Raw genomic sequence first — 26740 nt, 5'->3', positions numbered from 1 at the left:
CTTATCTTACAATCGATGTTCCTCCATTAATAGTTCTTAATCAGAAAGATAGCAAAGTGCAGACACAGAGGTGCAGCTAGTGCTGGAGCTAAAAGCAAGCGTTAATTTACATGAAGTTAAGTAGTCTGTGGCCAGAGGTTAACCCAGAAGCTCAATTCAACAAAACCACAGGAATGAGAGGGGAAAGGGGGGGGCGGCGTCAAAAGGGCGAGTGCTGGAGGAGGAATTTAAATGGGAAAATTTATATGGCCGAGTACATGTTCAGCATTCGGGTGTGGGTCTGGCAGTTGGCCTGCTGGAAGACTGCTTCCTACTTCCTTATACGAAACAATTGCATTAGACGAGGCTCAACGTAAACTTCCTCTTTATATCCCCGCTCGCGCCTCTGAGAGCAACCTCCACTTGTTCTCACACTAACCACATCAGACCCTTCCACCAACCTTCCCCCTCAACATCATATGGGAAAACCAAATACAGACATTGAAATAAAAAAAAAATGCAGGGAGCTGGATGATGTGTTAGAGGCAATAAAGAAAAAAAAAGCCATATTCCCAAATAAACGACCGTAAACAAAAAAACAAAACAAAACAGAAAAAGAATGTAATGACTGGGTCTCTTCCTTTTAACGCCTTTATCATCCAAAGTAACAACAACAGAATTCAACAGAGGAGAGGATGAATGTAAACGAACAATGTTTTTTTCCTTTTTAGCTGCAGCAGGTGGCACCCCACAGAAAAGAGAGACAGAGAAAGAGGGAAACAAACAGAGGTGAGGAGAATGGATAAGGGAGAGTGACACAAAGCCATCACAGCACCTTATTAATTCTTACTCTGGATGCTTTCCCTCTACATCACTTTCTCTAGTCCACCCCAACTCCCCACTTTCCCTCCCCTTTCCCATGTGCCTCTTTGCCCCTGTCACTCATGGAGGCTATGACAGGATAGTGGTGATGAAATCGTAAAACCTCTTCGAGTACTGCTCTGGGTTCACCGTGGAGATTTCTGCTCCGGCCTGCAGAGACACACACATATCCATCATCACTGGGCAAGTTTAACCTTGTTGTTTGTCAACTGAGCCACTGAAATAATGGGTCTCTATGCAGCTACGTACCCCGTGTTTGACAGTCTTGGCGGCGTGCGCAGCTTTCTTCTTGGCATCATAATGCTGCAGGATGTCTATGATAGCCATGAAATAAACCTCCTTCCTGGGAGCACCTGGAGTTTAAAGCAAATGCACCCTAAATAAGAAACCATACAACTGTAGAGGGGAAAAAGCAGATGCTGTTTAATGTATGTACAATTTCTCACAAATAATCTTCTTGAGAGACTGAATACCAGATGTGATAAATGCAGTGAAAACCAAAGCTACCAGTAGGGGGAGCTCTTAGTTCTTTGTTGTTTTGTTTTTCCCATTACATACAGCCATCACAATGCAAGGATTGCATTTCTCACTCACTTTCATTGCTTTTAATGGCATAGACGTCGATGGTGGGGTCGAACTCTCCAGGTGATAGTGGCTTGGTACTATCCAGGGTGTTGCTGGGACTGTCAGGGGGGGTCCCAATGCCTCCTCCGTCACTCTCACCCTCCTCCTCGGCCTCGTTCTCCTCGCTTTCCACTTCCTCTTGCTCAGCTCGCTCAACATCGTGGATCCCTACCAGCAGACTGTAGTCCATGAGCTTCAGTTGGGCCAGGAACTGAGGACGGTGCATGGAGGCAGGATGGTAAAATAATGTGTGGTGATGGAGGAATAGATGAGAGGAAAAAAATAGAGGTTGAGTTAAAACTTTGTAGCAAAATATAAAATGAACTAGTGATGAATGAATGGTGACATCAAGTGAGATCTTTTACAGCATGACTTGCTACCTCACATCTGGCTACATACAGCACTTAATGCATGGAAAGCCACTGATGGGACCAACAGACAGCGCAAAAGCCGAATCACAATTTGACAGGGAAAAAAAAAAAATTCATGTCGAACACATACCTCCACATCTTTCCTAAGCTTCTCCAGGAACATTTTCTTGTTCTCTTCGTTAATGTAGATCTTCTGCCCATCGTTGATGAAGTCATTGTCCTTGTACGTGGGCAGCTCTTTAGCCTGCCCATTAGTATTGGAGATTAGTGACCAGATAGAAACAGCCAAAACTACAACACAAACCCAAAAGGCATGGTACTGTATACAGCAGACCTGGGCAAAAATGTGCAGACAGAATTTTAGTGCTTAAATCAAGTGTAGATGAGGAAGTGTCAATAAATATCACTCCACCCAATCATACACAGATTCTATACTTGAACATACCTGAATACAATATTAAATAAAAGCTGTAACACCAGCATCTGTATTCTTCATTGTTTTTTTTCCATAGAATACTCACAAGACATTATATGTGTCATTACACAGGACTTAAAGATAGCACAGTCTTGCTCAACTTTAAGCATTAGGGGGTATTTCAAAAAGCACGATTACAAAGATTAACTCTAATCTTAGAAATGACTCATACTGAGAGTGCATGTAATTGCATCGGCCTAACAATCCTGCATGTTGAAATACCCCATTCACATATATGAGGCGCTGAGCCTGTGGTTTGTTCGATAAGCCTGTCTGCTTCAGCCAAACACAACAAGTACTACTGGTAACATAACACGAGTTGGCTACAGGGTACAAGCTGTCTGTCCAAACCAAGGCTTTCCTCTTTTCGAGCTAAATGTTTTGACTGTTTAATACAATGCATGCAACATGCACACAGCAGGGTACAGATCCACCTGATGCTCTAAGTTTACAACTTCCCGTATCACTTACACTTAAATGTATTTACTGTCTGTATTATCATCATTTTTCTGGCACATTGTACAGAAATTTGTACAGCATTTTAAATGCATTTGGTAGATCTGTATACTTTGTGTCATGAAAAAAAGAACATCCAACTCAAAGCCACTAAAGGTCCTTTTATGGCACGAGAGTAGACTCCGAAAAGCATCCGCTCTCTTAGTTTCGCAGAAGTACTCTTGCTCTACTAGGATGCTTTTCAGATTCCAAATATTGGTTTGCAGGTAAAAAGATGTTTGTTTGATTTTAATAATTCTATAAAGCCACGTTATCTTTGAGACTAATTGCTATTATTCAGCCTAGAAGCAGAAGGAAGTAATTTCCTATTTAAATGTCAGTCTACAGGGATCAATTTTCTCCTCAACCATGCTGCTGCAAAACCACCAGCAGCCTGTAGGTGGAATAGGTGATACGTGGGTAGGGAGGGGCCTAGTTCTGAGTCACTGAGGAAAAGGAGAGCAGGAAATGAGGTAAGAGGGCAGCAGCAGCAGTTTAGCTACTACAATGTTTCTATGGCAGCAGGAGAGGAGCAGCAACACACAACACCTTGTGGCACTAGAACAAACTCAGACAGCACACACACACATACAAATACATACAGAAGACGCCTTTACAGGAATATTTCTCACATCATTGGACAATTGAGCACATATATATACACAGACATAGACCTCCAAATGAAAAATAAATAAATAAATGAAATGTACAACTTTCTTGACTGAATATAGATGCGACATAAAAATAAATGAGGCTGACTGCAAAGAGCAAAAATAACCCAAAAACATTTTAGATGCCTGTCACCAGATCAGACATCCCAAATCTGGCAATTCATCCATCTTTCTGTGGGCTCATTTCAACTGTAATATTTCCATGCCCAAGCCTTCCTTCTTCTTGCTCCTCCAAGTCACAAAAAAATAATGCTTTCAGTTGCACTCTCATTGATTTTCTCAGCTACACTGACTAAAATAATTTGGGTCTGACACTTGACTGGTGCGCTTCGCTGAGGGAGCGAGAAAGATTTATTTGAGAGAGGGGAGAAAAAAAAAGGAAAGGTTGTTGATGAGCCTTACAAAACTGCATGACAGGTGAACTTTTCCACTGCCTTGAAAACGAATGTTGTTTCTTTTTTCTCCTGTCAGCTGGCTTGAAATGGATCTTGCAGTTTTGCTGTCTCCTGATTTTTATACCTTTATACACTGTTACAGTTACAGTGCACCTTTTACATCAGTGACATGTAATCTGCACACTATGAAGACTTCCTAATTTCACTTTTGTTATCCAGCACTTTGGTATCAGTTACTAGCAAATCAGCAGCTGTATTATAACCACTCAGACGTAAACACAAAATTAGCTACTTACTTCATTTAACACTGTTATGTTTGAGGACAGAACGTGTCTTTATGAGTGTGTACATCATTTATGTACACACTCATTGGTTTTATGTGGGTTTCCATGATTGTATGATTACTAGTTGCTCTACAAAACCCTTTTTAAAGACCCAATGGCCATATTGCTGCCAAAAGCAGAACACCTAAAACTAGCAGGGCTTCAATATACTGGAGTATTTCTACAAAACAATGGAACATGGTCCCCAAAACAAATTATGTACTAGACAAGCACAGAAAAGGATGTTTCGCTTCAGTATTTCAGGTCTAAGGTTCTCCTTATCACACAGACATTTTCATTTTCTTCAGTACTTTAGTGGCTTAGAAGAAAGATCAAAATGTGAAGTATAAAAACAAATCGTCCCACTTTACTGCTTCTTGCTCTCCAGTGTTTCAAATAAATAAAGGTGCCAGTGAGTGAATGCTGGGAACAACAATGAATCACTCAGCGAACTCAATCTTACTGACAAGTTGACCAAAATGTGACTGTAAATGGATGAAATGTTTGCCAAAAATATGGCATTTAAATAACAGTGGATCAGCCTGGAGAACAAACGGAAATATTCGGCCATACAAAAAGAACAAAAATAAATAAATAAAATAAGATAGATTTAATAGATCATGCCTGGTATATGAGCCCTGGTTCTCTTACATCTCTTACGTGTTTCATGGCGCAGTAAAAGCGCGTGGCAATCCGCAGTGTTTGCAGCCTTTGCTGAACATTACCAGATTTGGGCCGTGGGGGGGCATCCTCTGATGGGGGTGGCTGCTAGAAAAGGGGGAGCGAGGGAGGGGCGGTAGGGGTGGAGGAGAGGAAAGAAGAAAGGAGAGAGGAAGGGAGGAAGGAAGTTGGAAGTAAAGGCAAAGTGTTTAAAATGTAACAGAATACAATAGTTTTGTTTTCAGATTGGTAGAGGGTTGGAAAGGGCATCAGCGCGAAAGATCTGCATGACCCGTCTAGACGTTTGTAAATCTGATGTCTTTACAATGGACGTGCCAAGAAGTGCATATCAGTCTCCAACACAGTCATCCAACGAAGATGTAAAAAGATGACACTATTTTGTGGTTACATCGACCTAAAATAAATTTTTTAGACTCCCTCTAAAGCTTAAACATCAAAATTTAAGATCGATATTACATAGAAGCATTACTCTGCACCGCCTACATTAGTGTTTGTTCATTTCTCGGCTTAAACACCTGATAGAGAAAGAAAGCAGCCTGGCAAAGCTACTCTATGGAGCAAGGATCTGGGACTTAGCAGAGCGAGGAAACAACTGTAAACTTACTTGCATCCTATGAACCTACCAAACAACTTATCAGGCGTGGAACTTTTTCTAGAGGATTAAAATTACCGGACAAAGGAAGAAAGATAAAATATCAAGGAGTTCAGACTCATTCATATGGCCACATGAAAGCCATGTGGCCCCACCGGATACCAGCTGTTTCTACTGTGAAGGAGAGAGAGAGGACATTATTTTTTTTATTTAAAAAGAAAATAAATGCAGTTTCGAGCCATTGAACAGAGACCTAGTGGTGATATTAGTTCTATTTCACAAACCAATGACCAGCGACTATTTATGACAAACAAACACAACCTCTAAATTTCACAGATCACCAAAGAAAATAAATAAAATAAAACGCTGTCACTGCTAGTGTCCTAAATACCTGGTTAACCACAAATAATATAAATAACATGATTTAATAGGCCCATATAAGACCAGTATAACCTCATTTGAGCTCTACTTAGTTTGAGAATAAAATAAATGAAGGTGTCAACCACCTGACTGTTTTTCTGGTAAATGCTGTATATAAAATGTGTCAGAAAAGCCAGCTGCTGCTGCTGCTTGACAGCCAAACCCCTGAGACAGCAGCTACAAGAACCACAGAATTTATTTCATGAAAAGAAAAAAAAAAAAAAAATGAAAGAAAAAAATATACATGTCATACATGAGTAGAACAGAAAATGCCCACAATGTGCAAAAGAATGAGACCGGTGTTCATACACATCGGAATGTGTTTGAAATCATGTAACTTTGTAAAGGATGCAGAAAAACATTATATATACCATGCAGATGCATGCATGAAAGGGAGAGGGCCATGCAGTCAGGAGAGGACTCTGCCGTGCTTGTTGTTTGTGTGCGTTTCTTTAAAACTTTTTTTTTTTTAAGAATACAGACTGAGCAAAATGGACTGTTTCCCTTTTTTATTCTTATTTGACACCATTTTACTTCTTAGACATCTTACTGACCCACTGAGTGTGTGAGAGCAAACGTAACTTAAGCATGTCTGTATTCCTGTGTGTGGGGTCGTGTGTGTGTGGCCAGATCTTGATCTCTAAAGGCTGAACCTTAGTTAACTCTGTGAGATCTGTTCCAAGTCTGGTGTAAATGTATGTGTGATCAGATGCTGTATTTTGCACTCTGCAGTTTAACTATAAGATAAGTATTAGAGTAAAGAAGCTTCACGTATTGTTACTTGTTATTTCGTTACGTATTGCTTATTAGCTAAAAGTTAAACTAAGCAAAGAAATCAATACAACCTACAGGCAACAACGTGTAGTATTACCCCAGTTCCAAAGAAGTCCAAAGAATAAAATCTAAAAAATAAAAAACAAAGAAAACCAACAAGCAGCAATGATTTGCAAATCCCATGAAGCCACGTTATTGACAACAAACTATGGAAAGCATATCAAAAACTGTCAAAAATGAGAACTTTTATTACTTCATGAAAAACATTAGCTCATTTTAAATTTGATGACAACAGCACGTCTCAACTTTGCAACTGCACAATGAAAGGCTGGAAAAGTAAGTGATACTAAAAAAGAAACCGCTAGAGGAAAATTTTACTACTAATTAGGCTAGCGGGCATTGGGTCGGTAACATGACTGGGTGTAAAAAGAGCATCTTAGAGCAACAGAGTTTTTCAGAAGTAAAGATGGGTAGAAGTTCACAATCCGCAAGAAACTCAATCTACAAATTGTATGAAACAATTTCAGAATAATGTTCTTCAACTTTAAATTTCAAAGACTACCATCAAAGGTTTCAGAGACTGATTCTGAGAAATCTCTGTGTGGAAGGAACAAAGATCAATACTGGATGCCCGTTATCTTCAGGCCATCAGATGACACAGTATTAAAAACATCCATGATTCTGTCATGGAAATCACTGCATGGGCTCAGGAACATTTCCAGAAATCACAGTCTGCGAACACAGTTCGCTGTCCCATCCACAAATACAGGTTAAAGCTCTTTACCCTGCAAAGAAGCCATACGTGAACATGATCCAGGAGCACTACTGTCTTCTCTGGGCCAAAGTGCCCAGAGAAGTAAAGTAGAAGACTGTTCTGTGGTCAGGCAAATCAAAGTTTGAAATTGCTTTTGGAAAACGCTTCGTCCTCTAGATTAAATAGAAGAACCATCCAGCTTGTTGTCAGCATCCGTTTAAATGCCTGCATCTGATGGTATGGGGGTGCATTAATGCCTGTGGAATTGGCAGCTTGCACATCTGGAAAGGCACCATAAATGCTGAAAGGCATACTTAGGCTTTAGAGCAGCACGTGCTTCCATTCACATCTTTTTTGGGCATATTTGTACATTTCAGCAAGAAAATGCTAAAACGCATACTGCAGCTATTACAACGGCATGGCTTCATAATAGAAGAGTCCAGGTGCTGAACTGGCCTGCCTGTAATGCAGACATCTGGTCAATGAAACAAAAAACATGACAAAGATGACTCAGGACTGTTGAACAGCTGGAATCCTATATCAGACAAGAATGGGACAACATTCCTGCCCCAAGTCCAAACCTGCCCAAACTTTTCTGAGATGTGCTGCTGCCATTAAATTACAAATACATTTTCTCAGTTTAAACGTTTATGTTTTCTATGTTCTATTATGAATAAAATATGAGTTCATGAGATTTGCATTCATTTTTATTTTACATTTTAAACAGTGGCCCAACTTCTTTGAAATTGTTGTAGTTTAAGTTAAGAGTGACAGTTTGTCTCAGAAAATATAACATCTGACTTAATACATGCGAGCTTGCCAAAATGTATCCTGTTGCTTCTTAATCTCTATTGCTAGACAGCAAATGGTGCTTCACACAGCTGCGCTGCAGACGAAAAGAGGTCACATAGTAGGCTCACGTGTGTGTTAAATCCTCAGCTGCTTTGTTTTTCCACTCATCTGTTTTAACCATAATAATATTTTGCTTGTTCCCCCATGTACAGGGGCCTATATTTAGTTCAGGGATTCCCTGAAGTCTTCCATGTCTCACTGCATGGTGTTCCACAATTAAGCCCCCCCCCCCCCCCCCCCCATATAACTCGCTTCAAGCTGCTGTGGTTCAAAACTGGGGCAGCCTATGTAAATACCTTTTACAGGCAAAGACTAAACTTTGCAGAAATAAATGTGTATGCAGATAATGAAAAGAGCAGTGAGTTTTCCATCTTGCTAAGCTGATACACTGCACTGCAAAGTAATCAAAGACGATGTCTGTAAGTATCATTGTTCTAGATCAAACCTTCAACCTTAAGGAAAAAAAACAAAACAAAAAACAGCTAAATAAAACTCTTCTTATCAGGCAAGGTAACCATTTGAACTGTTGTTAGCGAATACACATTTAACACAAAAGACAAAATCAGTCAGATTTCTGCAAATTCTGTGACAACTCATTTTCAACAGGTGACTCTGTTCAAGCAGCCAAAAGCTCAAAAATAAGCTGTTTCTCACATCAAACAGCAAAACTTCCATCGCACAAAATGTCCTGCTCATATACACTGTTTATACACACACACACACACACACACACACACACACACACACACACCCACCCACCCACCCACCAACCAAACAAATACATAAAAAAACAACATACTCAATCATGAGACAACATCTGTTCGAATAAAAACACTACAACAACAAACAGCCAGACATAGAGTCAAACGCGCAGATGCACACAACCATCAGTCTTTCACACACAGACAGCAAGCAGGGGAACTAATGGATCAGCAGAAGCCAGGTTAAAGGGAATGAAGCAAATTAAAAGGAACAAAAATACCATGCAGTGGCTAGAAAGGGAATGGAGTGACAAAGTAGGTGCTACCTGAAGGAGATGGATATTTGCTACTGTCATCCCCACCCAAAGGGAAACAAAAGCAGACACCAGAGTCCTGTTAGTTAAACCATTTGGGTGATGACAGTGAGCCTGGAACTGTTTGAAAACACTGGAAACAGGTTGTTTTCTTTCTCATTCTCTAATCGTCCACATGGCTTTCTTATGACATGTTATTTAAACAAAATATTCACGTTTAATATACTATATTTAAACTATTCCTCAGACTGCCAGACTGTTCAGTAGTACCAGAACCAAGACATCGGCAGGGTACACAGCACAGCTGTTTAAGACGACACCAACTCACAAATCCTCTCAGAACTTCATTAAGCAACACTTTGCAAATTTAAGTGGAAGTCTGGTGGACTTGTTTAGTTTGCTTTGATATCTAAAGCTTTTACTTTTATTAAGAATTCTAGCTAAAATTGTAATTGATATCATTTACTGCTCAAAGCAGACAGGTGTGGCTAAGAGTCCTATCCAGATATTTAGTATTCGTGATTATGTATAACAGTGGACCTTAGCTCTCAGCAGGTGACTATACCTTCTCCTTGTCGCTCGCCTCTCTTGCCACAGTGGACCCCTTAGAAAAACAAACAAAAAACAAAGACACACGGATTCAATTTCTTTTCACATTCATGCTGTATCTGATCACCTCTCCTCCTTCATTTCATTTCTTTTTTGTGTGTTCTTCTTTCCTTCCCTCTTACCTTGAGATCATATTTCTTGTAGACAGAAAGGCGGTGAGAGAAGACATTGCGAGTAACAATCATGTAAGTCTCATCCCCATCCACTGTGAGCCGGTACATCCCCAGAAACTGAGGAAGCAGCGTGTTGCCATGGCACTCAACAATAAACTACAGAAAGAGTGTGAAGAAGACAAATATATGACCCTTTTTTCAGTCACAATGGATACTTAATGCCTGTACTAACAGGGAGAGTTTATGGAATAAAGAAAGAGATTTTTAAAGCAAAGCACAACTTAGCTTTTTCCTGAGAGATGATAAACAGACTAAAGGGAGTAAGGGGCTCCTATTACAACAGCTATCAGTGGACATGGCATGACTATGGAACCCATAAAGTTTTTTTTTTTTTTTATCACTACTTAAACTGCAAGATCAATAAGAAGTTGCATTATTAAAGACAACAGCTTGTCCCTTTTCCTTTTGATGTTATTTTCATCAGCCATAGGCTAGCATAATCTATTTCTTCCTATGGAAGAATAAACAGTAAGTCATACATTATAGTTAAAAAAGCCCTCTTCACCTGATGGTATTTCTTTAGAATGTTGTGCATCTCGGCCACATCCTCGCTGCTGATGGTCTTGATGACGTACCGTTTGTCGTAAGAGGTATGGAAGCGGGCCCCACTGCGTCCCTGGGCCTCACTGTTTAAGGGAGCACTGCGTGTCAGAGAGTTCTGCAAACACAGAGCACAAACAAAGATGAAACAAGGATAAGGATGGGCACAATGAAATGACAGCAGCTTGTCATCTTTGCTCTTTGACAATCCTAACTTCCCTATAAAACCTGTTTTGAAAAAGAGTCAGAACTCATATTGACCTCTCATTATTGAATAGCTGATAGGGAAATTACATTTCTGAGGTAGTGCACAGTTGTGAGGGAGCTCAGAAATACAGCAAGTACATCTGCATTCTTATTGTTTCACCACCTCCCACACTCTAGTCTAAACATATGAGGGTTTGACCCCTATGGCTGCTGCGCTGCCAAAGCTACACACAGACGTAAACAGCCGCTGCCCAGACTTTGGAGCTCACAAGTAAGATGATCCAATACCCTATGGCTCAATCCCTCATTCTCTAAGAATTCCTCACCCCCTCTCTTAAACTGTTAGCTTATGTTGCTTATGTTGCAGAATGACAAACTTTGGAGTTATGTGGCAGAAACAACAATATCATTTCTTCTTATGTTTAGAAGCTTACAGAAGATTTGCTTTTTGAGACTGCTAAAAAGTATGAAAAGTAAGAAATGACCAAGTCAGTGCAATATTGAAATCATTTGAGTAACAAGCTCAACATGCTAAAGAAATGCTTAAATTTATCAATTTTTTTGCAGTGGTTACCAATTTTTCTCATAATTTATTTAACATAATGGTTACTGTTGCACTCTAATGACCTTCCCAAAGCATAAACTAATACGTCTGACATTAAGCACCATGAAAAATAACAAACAAACCTTTAAACCTTCTATCTTCAACAAGTGTCTAATACCAGTTTAATAGCGACAATGTGGCATTTTGGACTGGTGACTTTCAACTCCTACTGCAGCCAGCTGAGCCCTAATGAAAACATGTAAGAGGGGCAGCTGCACTGAGCTGGGAGACAATGACATCCAAATACAGCCAACTCACATACTGCACCGGGAAACAGGGATTTACTGGGAAAGAGCAAAAACTGAAGACAGAGTGGGCTCAAACAAAAGAGGGAAAAGATGACTGCATTTGTTTTGGAGTAGTTACGTGTTTAAGTGTGCTTAGATTGTTAAAGTTATTAGACTGTGAAACATCTACTAAAAAAACATGGTTATCTTTAGTAAGTGACAACCCAATATTCAAATTTAAACTAATCATATACTACAAATGGTAGAAGTCTTTTTTTACCAAAAAGTCCTGATCATCGATGCCAAACCTCTCCCTGAGGTTTCGAAACACCAGAGGGCAGTACTCTTTGAACTTGAAATGGCTAGGCATGTTCTCCCTGTGTGTACACAAAAATCAGAAAAACATAACGAAGAATTCATGAATGCTATTTAGTGTGTTTTGTTACTCCTTTATGCTTAATTTAAAAAACACATTTATTTTGGTGACACACAATTACTTTGGAATTTAAAAAAAGAACTTACTTGTTGAACAGGTGGTTGTCCACTTTAATCTTAGAATAGGCCTTGAAGTCATCTGGCATGAGCATGATGGGAATCTGGACATGGCTTAACTCGTTTATCTGTGCAAAGAAAAACACAAAAACAGGGTCAATCAGTCATGCATCTAGGAAAACGAAGCAGCTTAAAGCATGTCTGTGAAGCATGTGGTGTATAAGAGGTCCCAGAAATCCTAGACAAAATATGATGTAGTGACCGAGGAAATTAACACTTAAAGGATTCTTTCATTTTATCTTTCTACACAATGTGGAAATAAAGTTAAGATAGAACATGGATTGTGCTCGGTTTGGCTGTTCTAATATTACAGTTATCAATCCTACATAACTGAGATATCTGAAATTTGGGGTCCTGAAAACAAAACATTGATGGATGAATTTGTAACCCACACTAAAGCAGATATACAAGTTATTGTGCTTTATTATTTAAAAGAGCATTAACCAATGTGTCCAGGGCCATCAATTAATGATAATCTTCAGCACTGAACAACTGGAGATGTAAACATTTTAATAGATTACATTTCTAGGATCATGTCATCTACAAATCTGAAGGACAGGCAGTGAAGAGAATCAAAAGGAAATGCTCCAGAAAATGCAAATGTTTGTCATTGTTTTTAAATGTACAGACAATGACAAAATGGGGACTTTAAAAAGAGTGACACGCAGCCTGTAATGTCAATATAATGTCTAATACAAGACATAAATAGAGTCTAGATAACATGTGGATTTGTAGGAGTAAGAGAATGTGTTGCAGAAAAGTTAATCTTAATATGCTTCTTCAAGATCCTGCAGTCTGTGAAGCCCTGCTATTTTCTAATCTTCTTGATAGAACATGTTTACAGTTCAGAGCATAATGACATTTTCTTTTCAGTGTGCAATGCCATTTCTCTAGTCTCTGAAATGCAATTTTAAAAGAAACTGGGGTGTCCTCATTACTAGCTAAAAATTGAGCACTCATCCTTTCAAAACCCCCAGTGACATTTACCTTGAATTTCAAGAGTGATGCTTCAATGAACCTTATACAGTGAACAGGAGAGCTGTGATCACCTATGGTACATTTGCAGGAGCTTCCCTTGGAGCTGGCCATGCTTCACATTGCTGCACTGCACAGACCTGACATTTGTTATGAATCAGGCACAGCTTGATACACATACGATGTGTGTATTTGTGTGTGTGTTTGTGCATTTGTTGTTGGCTGCCGGCAGGCTTCCTAGCAGGTTGCTTGAATCTATTAATAACCCTCCAATCATTCCACCAAGCACACTCGTGATGACGGTGCAGGGAGTAGCCTAAAATATTTCATTTTGACTGATTAATAACAAGACATGTGCATGTTCCTCTGCAGCCATGTCTCAAATGTGATTTAAATTTTCTACATTGCTTACAGCTAGGATTGTGCTGAGATTCAAAATGAGGTGTCATATCACGACTTCAGCATCTCACTTAAACGAGGTATCCAATGTTTTTACCATTGCAGATCATCTGCAGCCTTGTAAAGTTGCAGAAATGTTGGAGACAGTATGCAACAGAAAGTTCATTATACCAGTCACAGTCAGGTGAAGACATGTATTAACAGGCTGAGCGTGGAAGAATACGTCTATGATCTTGTCCACTCTCAAATTATTATATATGACGAAACTGCTATATTAAAATGTAGACATTCAGCATTAATAATTTAAGAAAAATCTGTAACTAATGACTAACAAATTCCCAGCACAGCCAAGATGTAGGGCTAATTCCCCACAGGCTCATGATATTAATTTATTTTGGTCAAGTATATAATCTGAGCCTGTTCTGCCACTTGAACCTGGACCCAAGTTCACAGATGTCATATCCAAGTATGGTTCAGCACCCTGTTGTGATAGGCACTATCGTCACAGTGACGTAATACAACAGATGCATCCTGGGTACACAAGGGAGATGTCACCTAATCAACAAAGCTGCATTTCACACAAGAGCAGAGACAATGCCTCATCACACCACGCAGACACAGACACACAGACACACACACACACACACACACACACACACACACACACACGTGTCTGTGAGGACACTAGTGTTCAGCAATGACAATTGAGATGAAAATATCTGTTAGATAAAAGAGACGATGGGTCCCTCGAGGTTCATTTTTCCCCAAACTACCCTCATATGACCATTTGTGTAGATTTACTGTTTCAGCAAATGTCCTTGTTGCTACCTTTAAATTTCACAACCATAAAAACAGCAAAAGGAAACATGAGAAAGTGCCTACCCAGGATGACAATGTTGCCCTATGTTTTACAAATGAAGATTTTTTTTATAGGCTTCTACCTTGATGCTAAACATCTGCGCAGGTGCCTTTGTGGAAATGTTGTATATAAACTTCACTATAGTTGACTATAGTTGCGCCTAGCCCACACCATATAATGTTAAGTAGAGCTATTTCATGTTTCAGGCTCTCATATGACCATCCAGTTCATGTGCTTATTTTCCTCCATCTATCAAACTTGCAGACAATTTCATACCACCACTTCCTTTTTGTCTCCATGGTGATGAAGACTGGTTTTCCGGCCCAGAGTGAAGTAAGTGTGCGCTGTTGCTCCATTGGACAGGAAGTTGGTGAAGATAGCATGCTTTGTCAGCAGCTCGGCATAGCCTCATCTTTCTGCACAATGACAGATGACTCACTAATAGTTGAAAGAGTGAATGAAACAGAGCTGAAAAGAAAACTGCTCCAAGACTTTTATATAAAAGAAGCAAAACTAATCAGACCCGCAATCAAGATGGGTAGCCCTCAGGGACATATTTGACAATGAACAGGAAAGATGCGACCAATCATGATCATACTTATCTTTTCTGATAACACCATTACTGATTTGCAAACTATAAGCAGAATGCGTTATCAGTGGAAAAAGTTAACTTGGTAATGTAATTATTCTGATGTGTTCCTCTTGAACCTTTGTTAGTAAAGGTCAAACATAACATTTTTAGAAAGAGAAACAGGAAACATTTTCACATACCATTATTTGATAGTTGCATATAATAGGTCTGGTCTCGCTTTTAAGAAAAACATGTTTCACTACGCTGTAGTTGGGGAAAATTGTCCATTGTTCTAGTGATGGCTAGAAAGGTTATTTAGGGTTTCTGCCAGTTAACTGTTAGCCTTGCGACCTGCAGGATCTTAGCTTCAGGGGAATTTTTGTCAATGTCTTTTAAGATTTTTATTTTTTTAAACGTTAGCTGTAACTGTTAAATAGGCTATTGGTGGGCACACATAAAATAACCTTAAACATCTCTAAGGAGACAAGTAAATGAAAGTAATTCACAGTCTTGTGTTAACATTGTAAATGGACTGGACTGCTACTTATAAAGCAACTTCTATTGTACTTACACCTTTCTGTCTTCTCTTTTCTTTAAATGAGAGAATATTATTAACTATAGATTAGATTCCCCTCTTGTTTTGGACCATACGGTACACATCAGTGCAAGTAGATACTGCAAGTATAGTGTGATGCATTTTTATTGCTTAGTACTGATTTTAGTACTGATTTAATTTTGAACAACATAAAACCACTTTGAACTGTCAGGAAATTGCTGGCTACGAGTACTGTTCAGCCTTTTGCTGTGCCTGTGGTTTAATGTATGGTGCTATGAATATAACCTGCTGTACAACTATTTGAATCAGCAGTACTACTATGACAGATTTGCTATCAATACATCACAGGAGTGCGGAAGTACAGCAGCTTCAGCGCAACATTTAGACAGCATAACCAGCGCTGCTGCATGTGTTTACACCTATTAAACAAATGTGTCACAACCAGACTCAGAATAAATGAAGCACAGCCTACAGCGACAAACACAGTGACAGCTATGTCCTCCCATGGACATAGTCATAAGTGGTTTTAATCAACTTTGGCAGCTATTACTAAAAGCCTGTTTTTGCTATCTTTACCAGTTGCAAACGTTTTGCTGGTGTTGGTTTATCCTTGTGAAACCAACACCAATCTACCCATCTATGTGTTAATTATCACAGCAAAATGTGGTGCAGGCGATACACTGCAACAGGAACTGCCACAAAGGCAATTTGGAGTACTTTAGCTTATGGCAGTATGAAAAAAATAGTTTCCACAGGACATTGTGCAATCCAGTGAAAAACTATGCACACCTTTAGGTACAGCTTATCAAATTCACTTGATTGATCACAAGCAAGTGTCACCAAATCTACAGAGATTGGTGACACTTGCTTGTGACACTCCACAAGCAAGTGACGCTCCATTGGAGGTGTCTGGCTGCATATAGTGCAAATAGAGCTATTTTGGTGAAAAACAAATACCATATCAGCACAAACACCTCATACCAACTGTGGTCGAAGGGGTGATGATTTGGGTTCACTGTGTGGCCACAGGACCTGGACACCTTGCAAGGTAATTTGACCATGAATTCCTCTGTAAATTAAATCTTTAAATTGGGTCATGCAACAAGAGAGTGATTCCGCAGCAGAAAATCTACAACAGTTGCTAAAAAAACAAAACAAAAAAAACACAAAAAAAAAAAAACACTCAAGGTGCTGGAAAGGCCCAAAGTCCAGAACTCAACTCAATTACAATGCTGCAGCAGTCCATAAAGAGAGCTGTGCATGAACGAATGCATGCAAACCTAACTGAACTGAAGCAAAATTGTAATGAAGAGTCAGCCAAAATTCCTCCACAATAATGTGAGAGACTGATTTACAAAAATACAAAAAAAAGATACCAAAAAAATGATTGCTTCAAGTTATTGCTGCTAAAAGGTGATTCTACAAGCTATTAAATCATGGAGGGTACTGCATTTAATAGGACTGCACAGAGTCATGTGAAAACAGTTTTTTGACATGACTGTATATCATAAAAATGGTATTTTGCAATAAAGACTTACCTACAGTGTTCACAAAGCTAATATGTTACTCCGTATCTTGCATTTTTAACTTCTTTAGAACCACGGTTATTTATCTGTTGATTTAAATTTTTGCACAATGGGTGTGGTTTTGAAAACATGTCAACGTAAGTATGATCCCAATGTAAGATAACATGTTCTTCTAAATGCAATGATGCCGAAAAAGATCTGAGCCTGAACAATAACAACTGTTGGTACACCAACTTTCACCATAGTCCCAAGCAGTGGTGGTCTACGACATAGTACATAATACTGCATCATAATCCAGGTTAGCCTTCTTTCTATGGTTTACAGGAAATACAAAAAGTCACCTTACTACGAGGTAACTCAATATGTACTGGGGAAAAGAAAAAATACTGGCAGTAGCCAGGGGTACCCCTTAGCTTCCTAATAGATCCACCTATGGTATGGATTTCAAAATCCAATGTTGCCTTGTTCTCAACTTATCGCATTCACAAAATTTTAAGAAATCTTGGCCTCTGACCCCTGACCTTGAGGCTGAGGTCACTGAGCTACGAACTCGTCAAAGATTTTTAGTAGATACACGTATGTTATCAATTTGAAACGCCTATGTTGCTTTGTTCTCAAGTTATCACATTCACAAACTTGGGTGTCCATGTCACCCACCCGCCTGCCTGCCAGGGTGATGACAACACCCCATCAGCCATAAAGGGCCAATGCTTAGAAATGCAAAGTAAAACACTGAAGATTCACTACCAATATCACCACCGCAATTGAACTATGTGGAGATGTGGTTGATGTTATATTTATAGATTATTGTGGTTCAAACAAAATGGAAATAATTAAGAATGAAAACTATAAAAACAAAGAAGATACAAACTAACCATGGATCTGCAGAATCATTTCACCCCTACTACAAAGACAAGAGCAGGATGTAACGTAAATTTGTAATGTAATTTTGCCATTGATTTCGTCACATCCTGTGTATGTTTTAAACCAGGGGTGTCAAACTCAAATACACAGTGGGCCAAAATTCAAAACTGGAACAAAGTTGCGGGCTAACGTTAATATTTATTGAAATATATTTATTCCTCGAGATATAAGAATGAATCTTTTCTTATGGACTCAAACACGTTTTGCTGAAAAACTGAATATGGAACAAGCAAAGCTTAATACTAAACAATATATATATTAGCTGTATAATACCAGTAGGCCAGCTCTAATAGTAATTTGGTATGGCTTCGCGGGCCAAATGTAATTAGGCTGCGGACCAAATTTGGCCCGCGGGCCAGAGTTTGACACCTATGTTTTAAACCATTATTATTCAATATTAGGATCTCCAAGAGGCTGCTAAGATTGTGTTTCTCTCTCCACCTCTTTTTAAAAAACAAAATACAAAACGGAAATGCACCTATTAAATTATAGTTTGTTTCTACAGTTACCATGGTCACAAGCAAGTACACAGTATTGAAGGCGACACACATGCACACAAGCATGCGATAAAGAAATGGAAAAAAAAAATTTATATGCTCAGTGCAAGTAAACCACATGCTTCAACAAGTTCTTCTGTCTGTCACTGCCTCAGGGTGACAGGATGTGAGGTTTCAGCTTTTCTCCATAATCATCACACGTATTAGCTGTGGGTCACTCCTACAGATATTTATAGAATCAAACTCTTATGTAATACACAGAAGCAGGCACAGCTACTCTGAGTCAGACACAGAGACAATGAGGCAGGAGAGAGGGGGACAGGGCATGAAACTGAGCCACATAGACAGGATGGCAAATAAAGAGACCCTCACAAAACTAGTTAAAAATCTGCAGGAAGGGGAGGGGTTTCGTGAAGAAACAGAAAGAAAAAGAATGAATAGTAGCGCTAGTATGAATTAAAATTTAGATCAGGGGGAGCCAGATTTTTTAAAAAGGAACAAAACTATTTTAATTTAAACTTGAAACGATTACCTACAAAGATAAATTTAGATCCTGCTACATAGGCCTGACTGGTAAAATAAAAATCAACACACAACCTATCAAATTTATTTTAGTTTTAAAAGCACTGGAGCAGATTATATGCAACAGCATGTCAGAAAATGCTGGAGTCAAAGCTACATTAATGTAAAGGATGCCTAAACAGTCACAATGCAGCATTCCAGCCAATGACAAATCTACTCACACAACAACAGCAGAACACATTCTGACACACTTCTCTTCCAACACTGCCCTCATACAACACAAGGACTTACAAATAGACCTGACAGACAAACCAAAACTTTATCCCTTGTTACAGACTCCCAGGGGAGTCTGAGCCAGATTCACTGCAGAATCAAACTGGAGATGCAAGGTGTTTGGCACCTGAAAACATTTTTAAAATTAGCTTGCAGTAGCCAGGACTTTTATGCATCTTTCTAGGAAACAAGTATTTTTGACTTCACCATTGGGTAGCTGGAAAGATTCTACAGATCACGATGGCAACAGCGACCCGTCAGGAAGCCTATCAAGGTCACAGCTACAGGAGTGTTTAAGGTGTGACAACAGACAGATGGGTCACACAGCCATCTGCCTAGAATTTTTTGGGGGGGGGGGGGAACTGAATGTCTATGAGCGTCTTTTATGCACAAATTTTCCTTACAGAATAGTTAGCTTCAAAGGTTTCAAATTTCCCCAGGCTTGGTTTTCCTCTTCAGCACTCTCTATTGTAGTGTATTGATCTGATTGGCCATCTAATCTACAGCCAAGTATTTTTTTTTTTTAGTGCCTGCCCTTTTAAAAGACTCCAAGGACAATTTCCCAGATGGTTCAGAGTTGCAAACCATCTGGCACATCAGGTGAGTTAGGACCTAAATTCATGCCAACAGGTTCTGCAACAGACTGGGTTCTATGAAGTCCCTGGCTCACCATGGTAACACTACTAAGAAGCAGTAAATATTCACAGGTTAGAGATGCAATCTGTAAAGTGTTCTTTGTAGTGTGAAAACATTAATACAGAGAAAACGCTTTATGGTGTTGCAATTTTAAGAAGCTAAAATGGGTTGCTAGTTTGTCTTATTCTAGCTTCATTTACATTCAGGCTAAAGCATAATAACAGCGTTACTATAAGACAGAGCCAAGAACCACACTTTTCCTTCCCTCTGAAAGCCACTACTTTCAGCAAGAATGCAGACTGTTAGTTAACTTGCCATATCCTGCAAGCTCCAAGTGCTAATTCTACGCTTTTCCTTATTTTTTGTCATATATAAGTTTACCGTTTCGGATGCTTATTTTAAATGTGGTCAGCGGTTAAAATAAACATTTTTTGCATTTTATTGAGGTCACATAAAGTGTAATATGGTCTTGCAGGCACAAAGGTCTGCTTGTGAGCACAGCAGTCCCACACACCTGCTGTGCAAACCTGCTGTGTGCAAGGGGCACCCAATCAGAATAAATCTGTTTTAAAGGCATGGGGGCCTCTATGGGAGAGCCTTGCTTGGGGAGTAGATGAACATGGGCTGCACCAACAAGATTAAACAAATGATTTTTTATTTTATTTTTTTAATGTGAATCACTCATAGCTACTCTAGTAGAGCAAAAGATTTAAAAATTAGAATTGGAAACAAGCATTACAGGCCCTGTTTCATTCCCCCAAGCTAGACACTTAGAGCTATGGTCTAAATCCGCTGTCATGTAAGTTTCTTTTATTAAGTTTTATAGTGAGAAAAATCTTCCTGACAATGGCAGAAGGCAAGAAAAAGGACCAAATAATACTCTTTTCGAAAATCCACACTGCAATTTTTATGGCTTGAGGCACCCCAATCCCAATTTATAATCTTAGTGCAGCCAAAAACAGATGCTATATATGCTGACAACATTTCAAAGTACTAGGATTAAAATAAAATGGGCTACTTGCTTAAGCAGGTTATTTTAAGGAAGCTTTTAAATACTTCAAAGTACATATCTTTGGTTAGCTATTACACAACAACAATTCTGATGACATACACATAGTTTACGGGATCATTTAAACATCTCATTTATTCCTATGATTGCTGGCACTCTATTTGTCTCATTCTGCATGCCATTCTCACTTCACTGGACTAATATAAAGGTTGGAACTACTGGCATCTAATCTGCACTGGAGAAATGAACGGACCAGTAATTCAAATAAATCTGGTTTTTAAGCCAAGACAATTTGGATTATTCAGATGACAACCCACAGTGGTTAAAGAGGGTGGTTACAACTGCAGAGCATGTGTATGAATGAATGTGTTTCAATGTCCTACTGTCTTTGCAGTCTGGTGGCATTCCCAAGCCTCACCCTTTATTCACTCCCTTTTTAGTTCATGTTACTTTTGCAATCTCCTTGCTGCAGTGAGTGACCTTTAGCTCGGGCTGACCCGTAATAACCAACCCAACATTAGTTTATGAGAAGAGTGTTAGTTCACTGGTTGGTTGCCAGGAAAAACAAAACAAAACAACAAAACTCAAAGTCTCACTGAAGTGGCAAAAGTCACTTATAGATAGATATTACTGTTTACACAGCTGGTTCCTCCATTTATTAATTTTATACGCGTCAGGCAGGAAATCCAAACAGTGGGTTTATTTCAAGAGTAAACGACAGCCCCAATAGAGCGGCAAAACCCACAGGCAAACATTCACCTACCATTTATCAACGTCAAACATGGCTTATCATGTTAAATGCACAAAAAGCCCAATAATAGCCAATTAAACACTCATTCTACTATTGGAACAGAGTCCTTGCTGACTGTTGCTTTAAATGGTATCATTAACTGGCGGCTTCCTGTGTGGTGTTGTAAAATTTAGATTTTTAAAGCTTATACTAGAGGTCTGTATCTCTGTAATTATGCATAGTGTTACCAAAGATATGTAATATCTCAAATAATTCAAGAGTTAACAGCAGTTTTAGATGCTCCCTATACATACAATTATAATTAATTTAATAAAAAAAATGAATGATGCATGGATAAACAGTTTAAAATGGATGGATGTTTAGATGAATGGATAGATGGCTATCATAAATGTGCATGAGTAGCTAACTACTTGTCAACAAGGCAAATTTGGTAAGGGGTGGCCCTACTTATATCAATACTTGATGGCCTAAACACTCAGTGGCTCAATCTAGTAACCTGACATGGAATGTAATTTTTACATAGCTGATAGTATGACAAGCTGAGTACCTGCTGAGAAAAACTGCAGGAGAAGTAGCCTAAGGCATAACAAGGGAATGTGCTGACGACTCCAGTGCACTGTTGAGCAATCTGAGTACAGTTTGAACATGTATTCAATGATTCTTCAAACTCTAGGTTTTTATGGTTACAAGGCACTGACCCATAATGTTTCAGCAGACAGTTGACACAGCACAAAAGTAGACACCTGAATCCGATAAATGATTATGATATAATCCTAGCTTTGACATGCATGGACAAACACAAAAACCAACAAATGATTTTCTCTTAAATTTACTGATGTGACAAAATAAATAAATAAATAAAAATTAATAATCCATGATATAACCATAAATTTTTATTGAAGGGTTTTAAGAGCTTGGTGGCCATCTAGCTGATACAACTGCTTACATCACATCTGATAAGCAAAACCAGTAAAGTGAGGACAAATGGCGTATATTTATATACATTTATCTTTCGTAGGCACTTCAATGAACAAGAGACTGACTAATTTGTAGTGCATAGCTTCACAGAGGTAAAACTCTCGTGTTTCTTACTTTGAGCCTTCAGGCTTAACACTAGCCAGGTGACTGTGATCCATCTACAGACTACAGCTTAGATAAAGAATAAAAGCTTTAGATCTTTAGCTGCCTTGGCATCATGCATGTCAGACTATTCTGAGGTTCTGTAATCCACACTAAACTGCCACAATGAACCCTACTCCAAAAAATCAAATGCTGCAGAGTAAAAAAAAAAAAAAAAAAAATGTAACACATTCCCATAAAGACTTTACCCTCAATCTGCCCACAGTGCTGCAAGTATGTCAAATATCCACCAAATACTCCTCAACCTGCCTCAAACTGACATATAGATATGGACAAAAACAAAATAGACTATGATCACTGCTGAAAAAGTCATTAGTGAAAATAAATGTCTGGCTATTAATAAAACAAAGTGCATCATTTTAAACTAAATAATTTAAGAACAAATAGGTGATTTATTACATTAAAAAAAGGTAAACTTTTTTTTTCCATTTGTCAAAAGGAAAAGAGATGTCATTAGAAGACACTCCATTCATTCTTAGTTAATTTGCTACCATGCACATTCTTATTGTTGTTTGTTTGTTTGTATATATATATATATATATATATATATATATATATATATATATATATATATATATATATATATATATATAACAGGCAGAGAAAAATAAAGCGTGAGAAATTAGAGCATCAGTTACAATCAAAGAATAAAGGTTACTGCCATCATTGTTAAAAAAAAAATCTATAACTAACATAAAAATAAACGTGTATGCTTAATAAATATATGAATGCTGCTGCTCAGCTCATTTGGCTATACCTTGGAAATCAGTTCTCATTCAGTCTGGTGCCAAAAGATTGCCCTACAGTTATAACTCTGCTATAATTACGATTTTAAAAACTGGGCAAAAATCAAGGATAAGCTATATACTACAACTGTAACAAAAAAGGAGCTGTCATCTATGTGTAGCCTAAATCTTTTTACAAAACACTGCTTACAGGTATAATACTTGTGATTTGGTGCCAGAAATATTTGCATGTCCTCTGTCTGCCAAGTTGTGTGCTTTTTCCAACATCTGAGAAGTGGCCAAGTGCAGCAATTATTCAGCAAAGGAAGAGAAAGACAGCAGAGATAAGCTGTCTTGCATGGGAAGATCTGCTCTCTCATGACACAGAGCCCTAGGAGCTTATCCTACATGTGCACAACAGGAAGCCAAAGCGAGTTCACCGCACACGAACACACGCGCGCATGCATGCATCAAAACCACGGCCTAATAAGATCCACGACATTACTATTGCAACTACAAAAAGCTCACTAAAGCAAACATTACTAATGGATTGCGCTAATTGAAGCCAGTCATGTATTTACGGTGACAGTTCAGTGAACCGCTGGACAGCTGTCACCTCGTATTTTTATTCAGCTGCAGTAACACAAAAGCTGATATCTGACAGCAAGTGAGCCTTAATGTGGAACATCAAAAGATCGAGGGAGACATAACCGTAGATCATCACAGTGACAGTGGACGGTCTGACTCACCGAGTGGTTGACTCCCCACATAACCACGCTCAGCAGAGGGTCGCTGGCACGGAAGAGCTTCACTTTTTGGGCAACGAAGTGTTTTTTCTTGGTCTTGGTTTTGCTCGCAATGGATGCGGCAATGCTGCTCGCCGAAGCCATCTTTAAGAAAACTGGCTGGTTTATTGCAGACTGTGCGATAATCCCGACAGCGTGTCTTCCCTTGAAGCTGGCACAGCGGCCACCAGCTCACGGTTCAGCAGTGTCAGTACTATTCATTTAGCCATCCCAGCAAACCAAGGTGCCCCGATTCTTTTCCTCATCTAAAGTCCCACAGAGCTCGGCTGTCGCTGTGGCCCTAGCTCGAAAGAAACTAACGTGAGGAAATACGAAGCGTTTAGCCTAATACTGCTTGCTCTTCTTCACTTAACCGTCATACGCTTCTCCGCCAGCCCACATCATAAGTCACTACTCTTCCTTCCTTAACTCACGACTGGAGCTCTCTGCACCTCCTGCGATGTAAAGTCTCACCGAGGTAGCGTTAGCATAGCCGAGAATAGCTTGTTAGCTAGCAAACATCAAAGCTAAATTTCGTAAAAACAGTAAACGTACGGAGGATGAACAATTGTTAAGCCCCCGTGGCAAATGACCCACAGAACACGCGCTTGTTTTTTTAAATATAAAAAAATAGCACATTAGAGATGCTGAAGGGTAGCTAGACGCTTAGAATTACCAGCTAATATGAGCCTCCCCGACCTTCTCTAACCAAATGACGGCAAGAAGCAGAAGCGGACTCCGTTCACCAGCTATCGAGCCTGCAAGCTAACTACTGCCATTAGCCAGCTGCTCGGCGACTAGCGAGCGGCTCAGCCCTCTTCCTACGCGTTTGTACTTAGTCCACAGAGATGACAGGGCGTGTATCCTGTGGTGTCTTTGCCCGGTTTAAATGAAAACATTGAGGAGCAAATATTTCGACGTTACAAGAATATCAACGTTTGGTCCACTCCCGCAGCGTTGATGTTCATGTGCGCTGCAACTGACAGCTCGGCGGATGGGAGGTGACGGGCTGAGCTTTGCAGTGTCTCCTGTTCTGATTCGCTACTACTCCTGCCCTCCACTACCGGGCCCATGATACCTTTCTGTTGTATTTTAATAGCGCAAGAGCCTTTCTATATTAGTCTATATTTGGCATTTGGATTTACCCTTCTTGTCAGCAACAAAAATGTTATAACTGAATGAAAACTATACACTTTTTCAGTGAGGCTGCCCTACATGACAGTTTTCTTCACCCACCCCCGTTTTTTGCAGCCTCTATAATAGTAATGGATTAGCAGAGACGTGCACCATCCAAGTCAATCCCTACTTGGTGTAGATCTGTAGATACGATTATTTATATATATATATATATATATATATATATATATATATATAAACACCCAGCACGCCCCTGCGGGCGGTTTATCCTTCAAGCTCGGGTCCTCTACCAGAGGCCTGGGAGCTTGAGGGTCCTGCGCAGTATCTTAGCTGTTCCCAGGACTGCGCTCTTCTGGACAGAGATCTCCGATGTTGTTCCTGGGATCTGCTGGAGCCACTCGCCTAGCTTGGGAGTCACCGCACCTAGTGCTCCGATTACCACGGGGACCACCGTTACCTTCACCCTCCACATCCTCTCGAGCTCTTCTCTGAGCCCTTGGTATTTCTCCAGCTTCTCGTGTTCCTTCTTCCTGATATTGCTGTCATTCGGAACCGCTACATCGATCACTACGGCCGTCTTCTTCTGTTTGTCTACCACCACTATGTCCGGTTGGTTAGCCACCACCATTTTGTCCGTCTGTATCTGGAAGTCCCACAGGATCTTAGCTCGGTCATTCTCCACCACCCTTGGGGGCATCTCCCATTTTGACCTCGGGACTTCCAGGTTATACTCGGCACAGATGTTCCTGTACACTATGCCGGCCACTTGGTTATGGCGTTCCATGTATGCCTTGCCTGCTAGCATCTTGCACCCTGCTGTTATGTGCTGGATTGTCTCTGGGGCATCTTTACACAGCCTGCACCTGGGGTCTTGCCTGGTGTGATAGACCCCAGCCTCTATGGATCTTGTGCTCAGAGCTTGTTCTTGTGCTGCCATGATTAGTGCCTCTGTGCTGTCTTTCAGTCCAGCTTTGTCCAGCCACTGGTAGGATTTCTGGATATCAGCCACCTCCTCTATCTGCCGGTGGTACATACCGTGCAGGGGCCTGTCCTTCCATGATGGTTCTTCGTCTCCCTCCTCTTTCTTATATATATATATATATATATATATATATATATATATATATCCACCCACACCATCAGAGATAATGTCTTTGGAGGTCATTTGGTCCTCAGGTGCATACTATGCTGTTTCCACTGGCACAATGCTGTGTCAGTGCCTCTGTAAAAGCAGGAGGCT

At 39.6% G+C, this 26740-nt stretch overlaps 1 protein-coding gene across 4 annotated transcripts; it reads right to left on the bottom strand.

Annotated features, from left to right (window-relative positions):
* Window positions 1-525: 525 nt before the first annotated feature.
* Window positions 526-26450, bottom strand: pip4k2aa (phosphatidylinositol-5-phosphate 4-kinase, type II, alpha a). Of its 4 annotated transcripts, none has more exons than XM_085418539.1 (11): window positions 25958-26450; window positions 12186-12283; window positions 11944-12040; window positions 10591-10743; window positions 10035-10181; window positions 9869-9907; window positions 4867-4983; window positions 1987-2100; window positions 1456-1696; window positions 1111-1214; window positions 526-1011 (listed from the first exon to the last, which is right to left on the bottom strand). In XM_085418539.1, the coding sequence occupies exons 1-11, from the start codon at window positions 26435-26437 to the stop codon at window positions 931-933; spliced, it is 1671 nt and encodes a 556-aa protein (XP_085274665.1). In that variant the 5' UTR covers window positions 26438-26450; the 3' UTR covers window positions 526-930. The 4 variants fall into 4 exon arrangements, with proteins under 4 accessions (XP_085274665.1, XP_085274667.1, XP_085274666.1 ...); XM_085418541.1 differs by lacking the exon at window positions 25958-26450 and adding an exon at window positions 24328-25441; XM_085418540.1 differs by lacking the exon at window positions 4867-4983.
* Between the last annotated feature and the right edge of the window lie 290 nt (window positions 26451-26740).

The sequence above is a fragment of the Rhamphochromis longiceps genome, linkage group LG9 (assembly GCF_057381845.1).
Source record: "Rhamphochromis longiceps isolate RC_006_pf linkage group LG9, R_longiceps_female_GT1.1, whole genome shotgun sequence".
Lineage (NCBI taxonomy): Eukaryota > Metazoa > Chordata > Actinopteri > Cichliformes > Cichlidae > Rhamphochromis > Rhamphochromis longiceps.
This window is presented reverse-complemented; position numbering and strand designations above follow the sequence as displayed.

Excerpts from the sequence above, each read along its gene's own strand:
- pip4k2aa (XM_085418539.1), bottom strand. The coding sequence starts at position 26,437 with ATGGCAGCACAAGAACAAGCTCTGAGCACAAGATCCATAGAGGCTGGG. Across the intron at positions 9,908-10,034 it reads ACAAGAAATATGATCTCAAG|GGGTCCACTGTGGCAAGAGA; the intron begins GTAAGAGGGAAG and ends TGTTTTTCTAAG. Across the intron at positions 4,984-9,868 it reads AGGCGAGCGACAAGGAGAAG|CAGCCACCCCCATCAGAGGA; the intron begins GTATAGTCACCT and ends CCCCTTTTCTAG.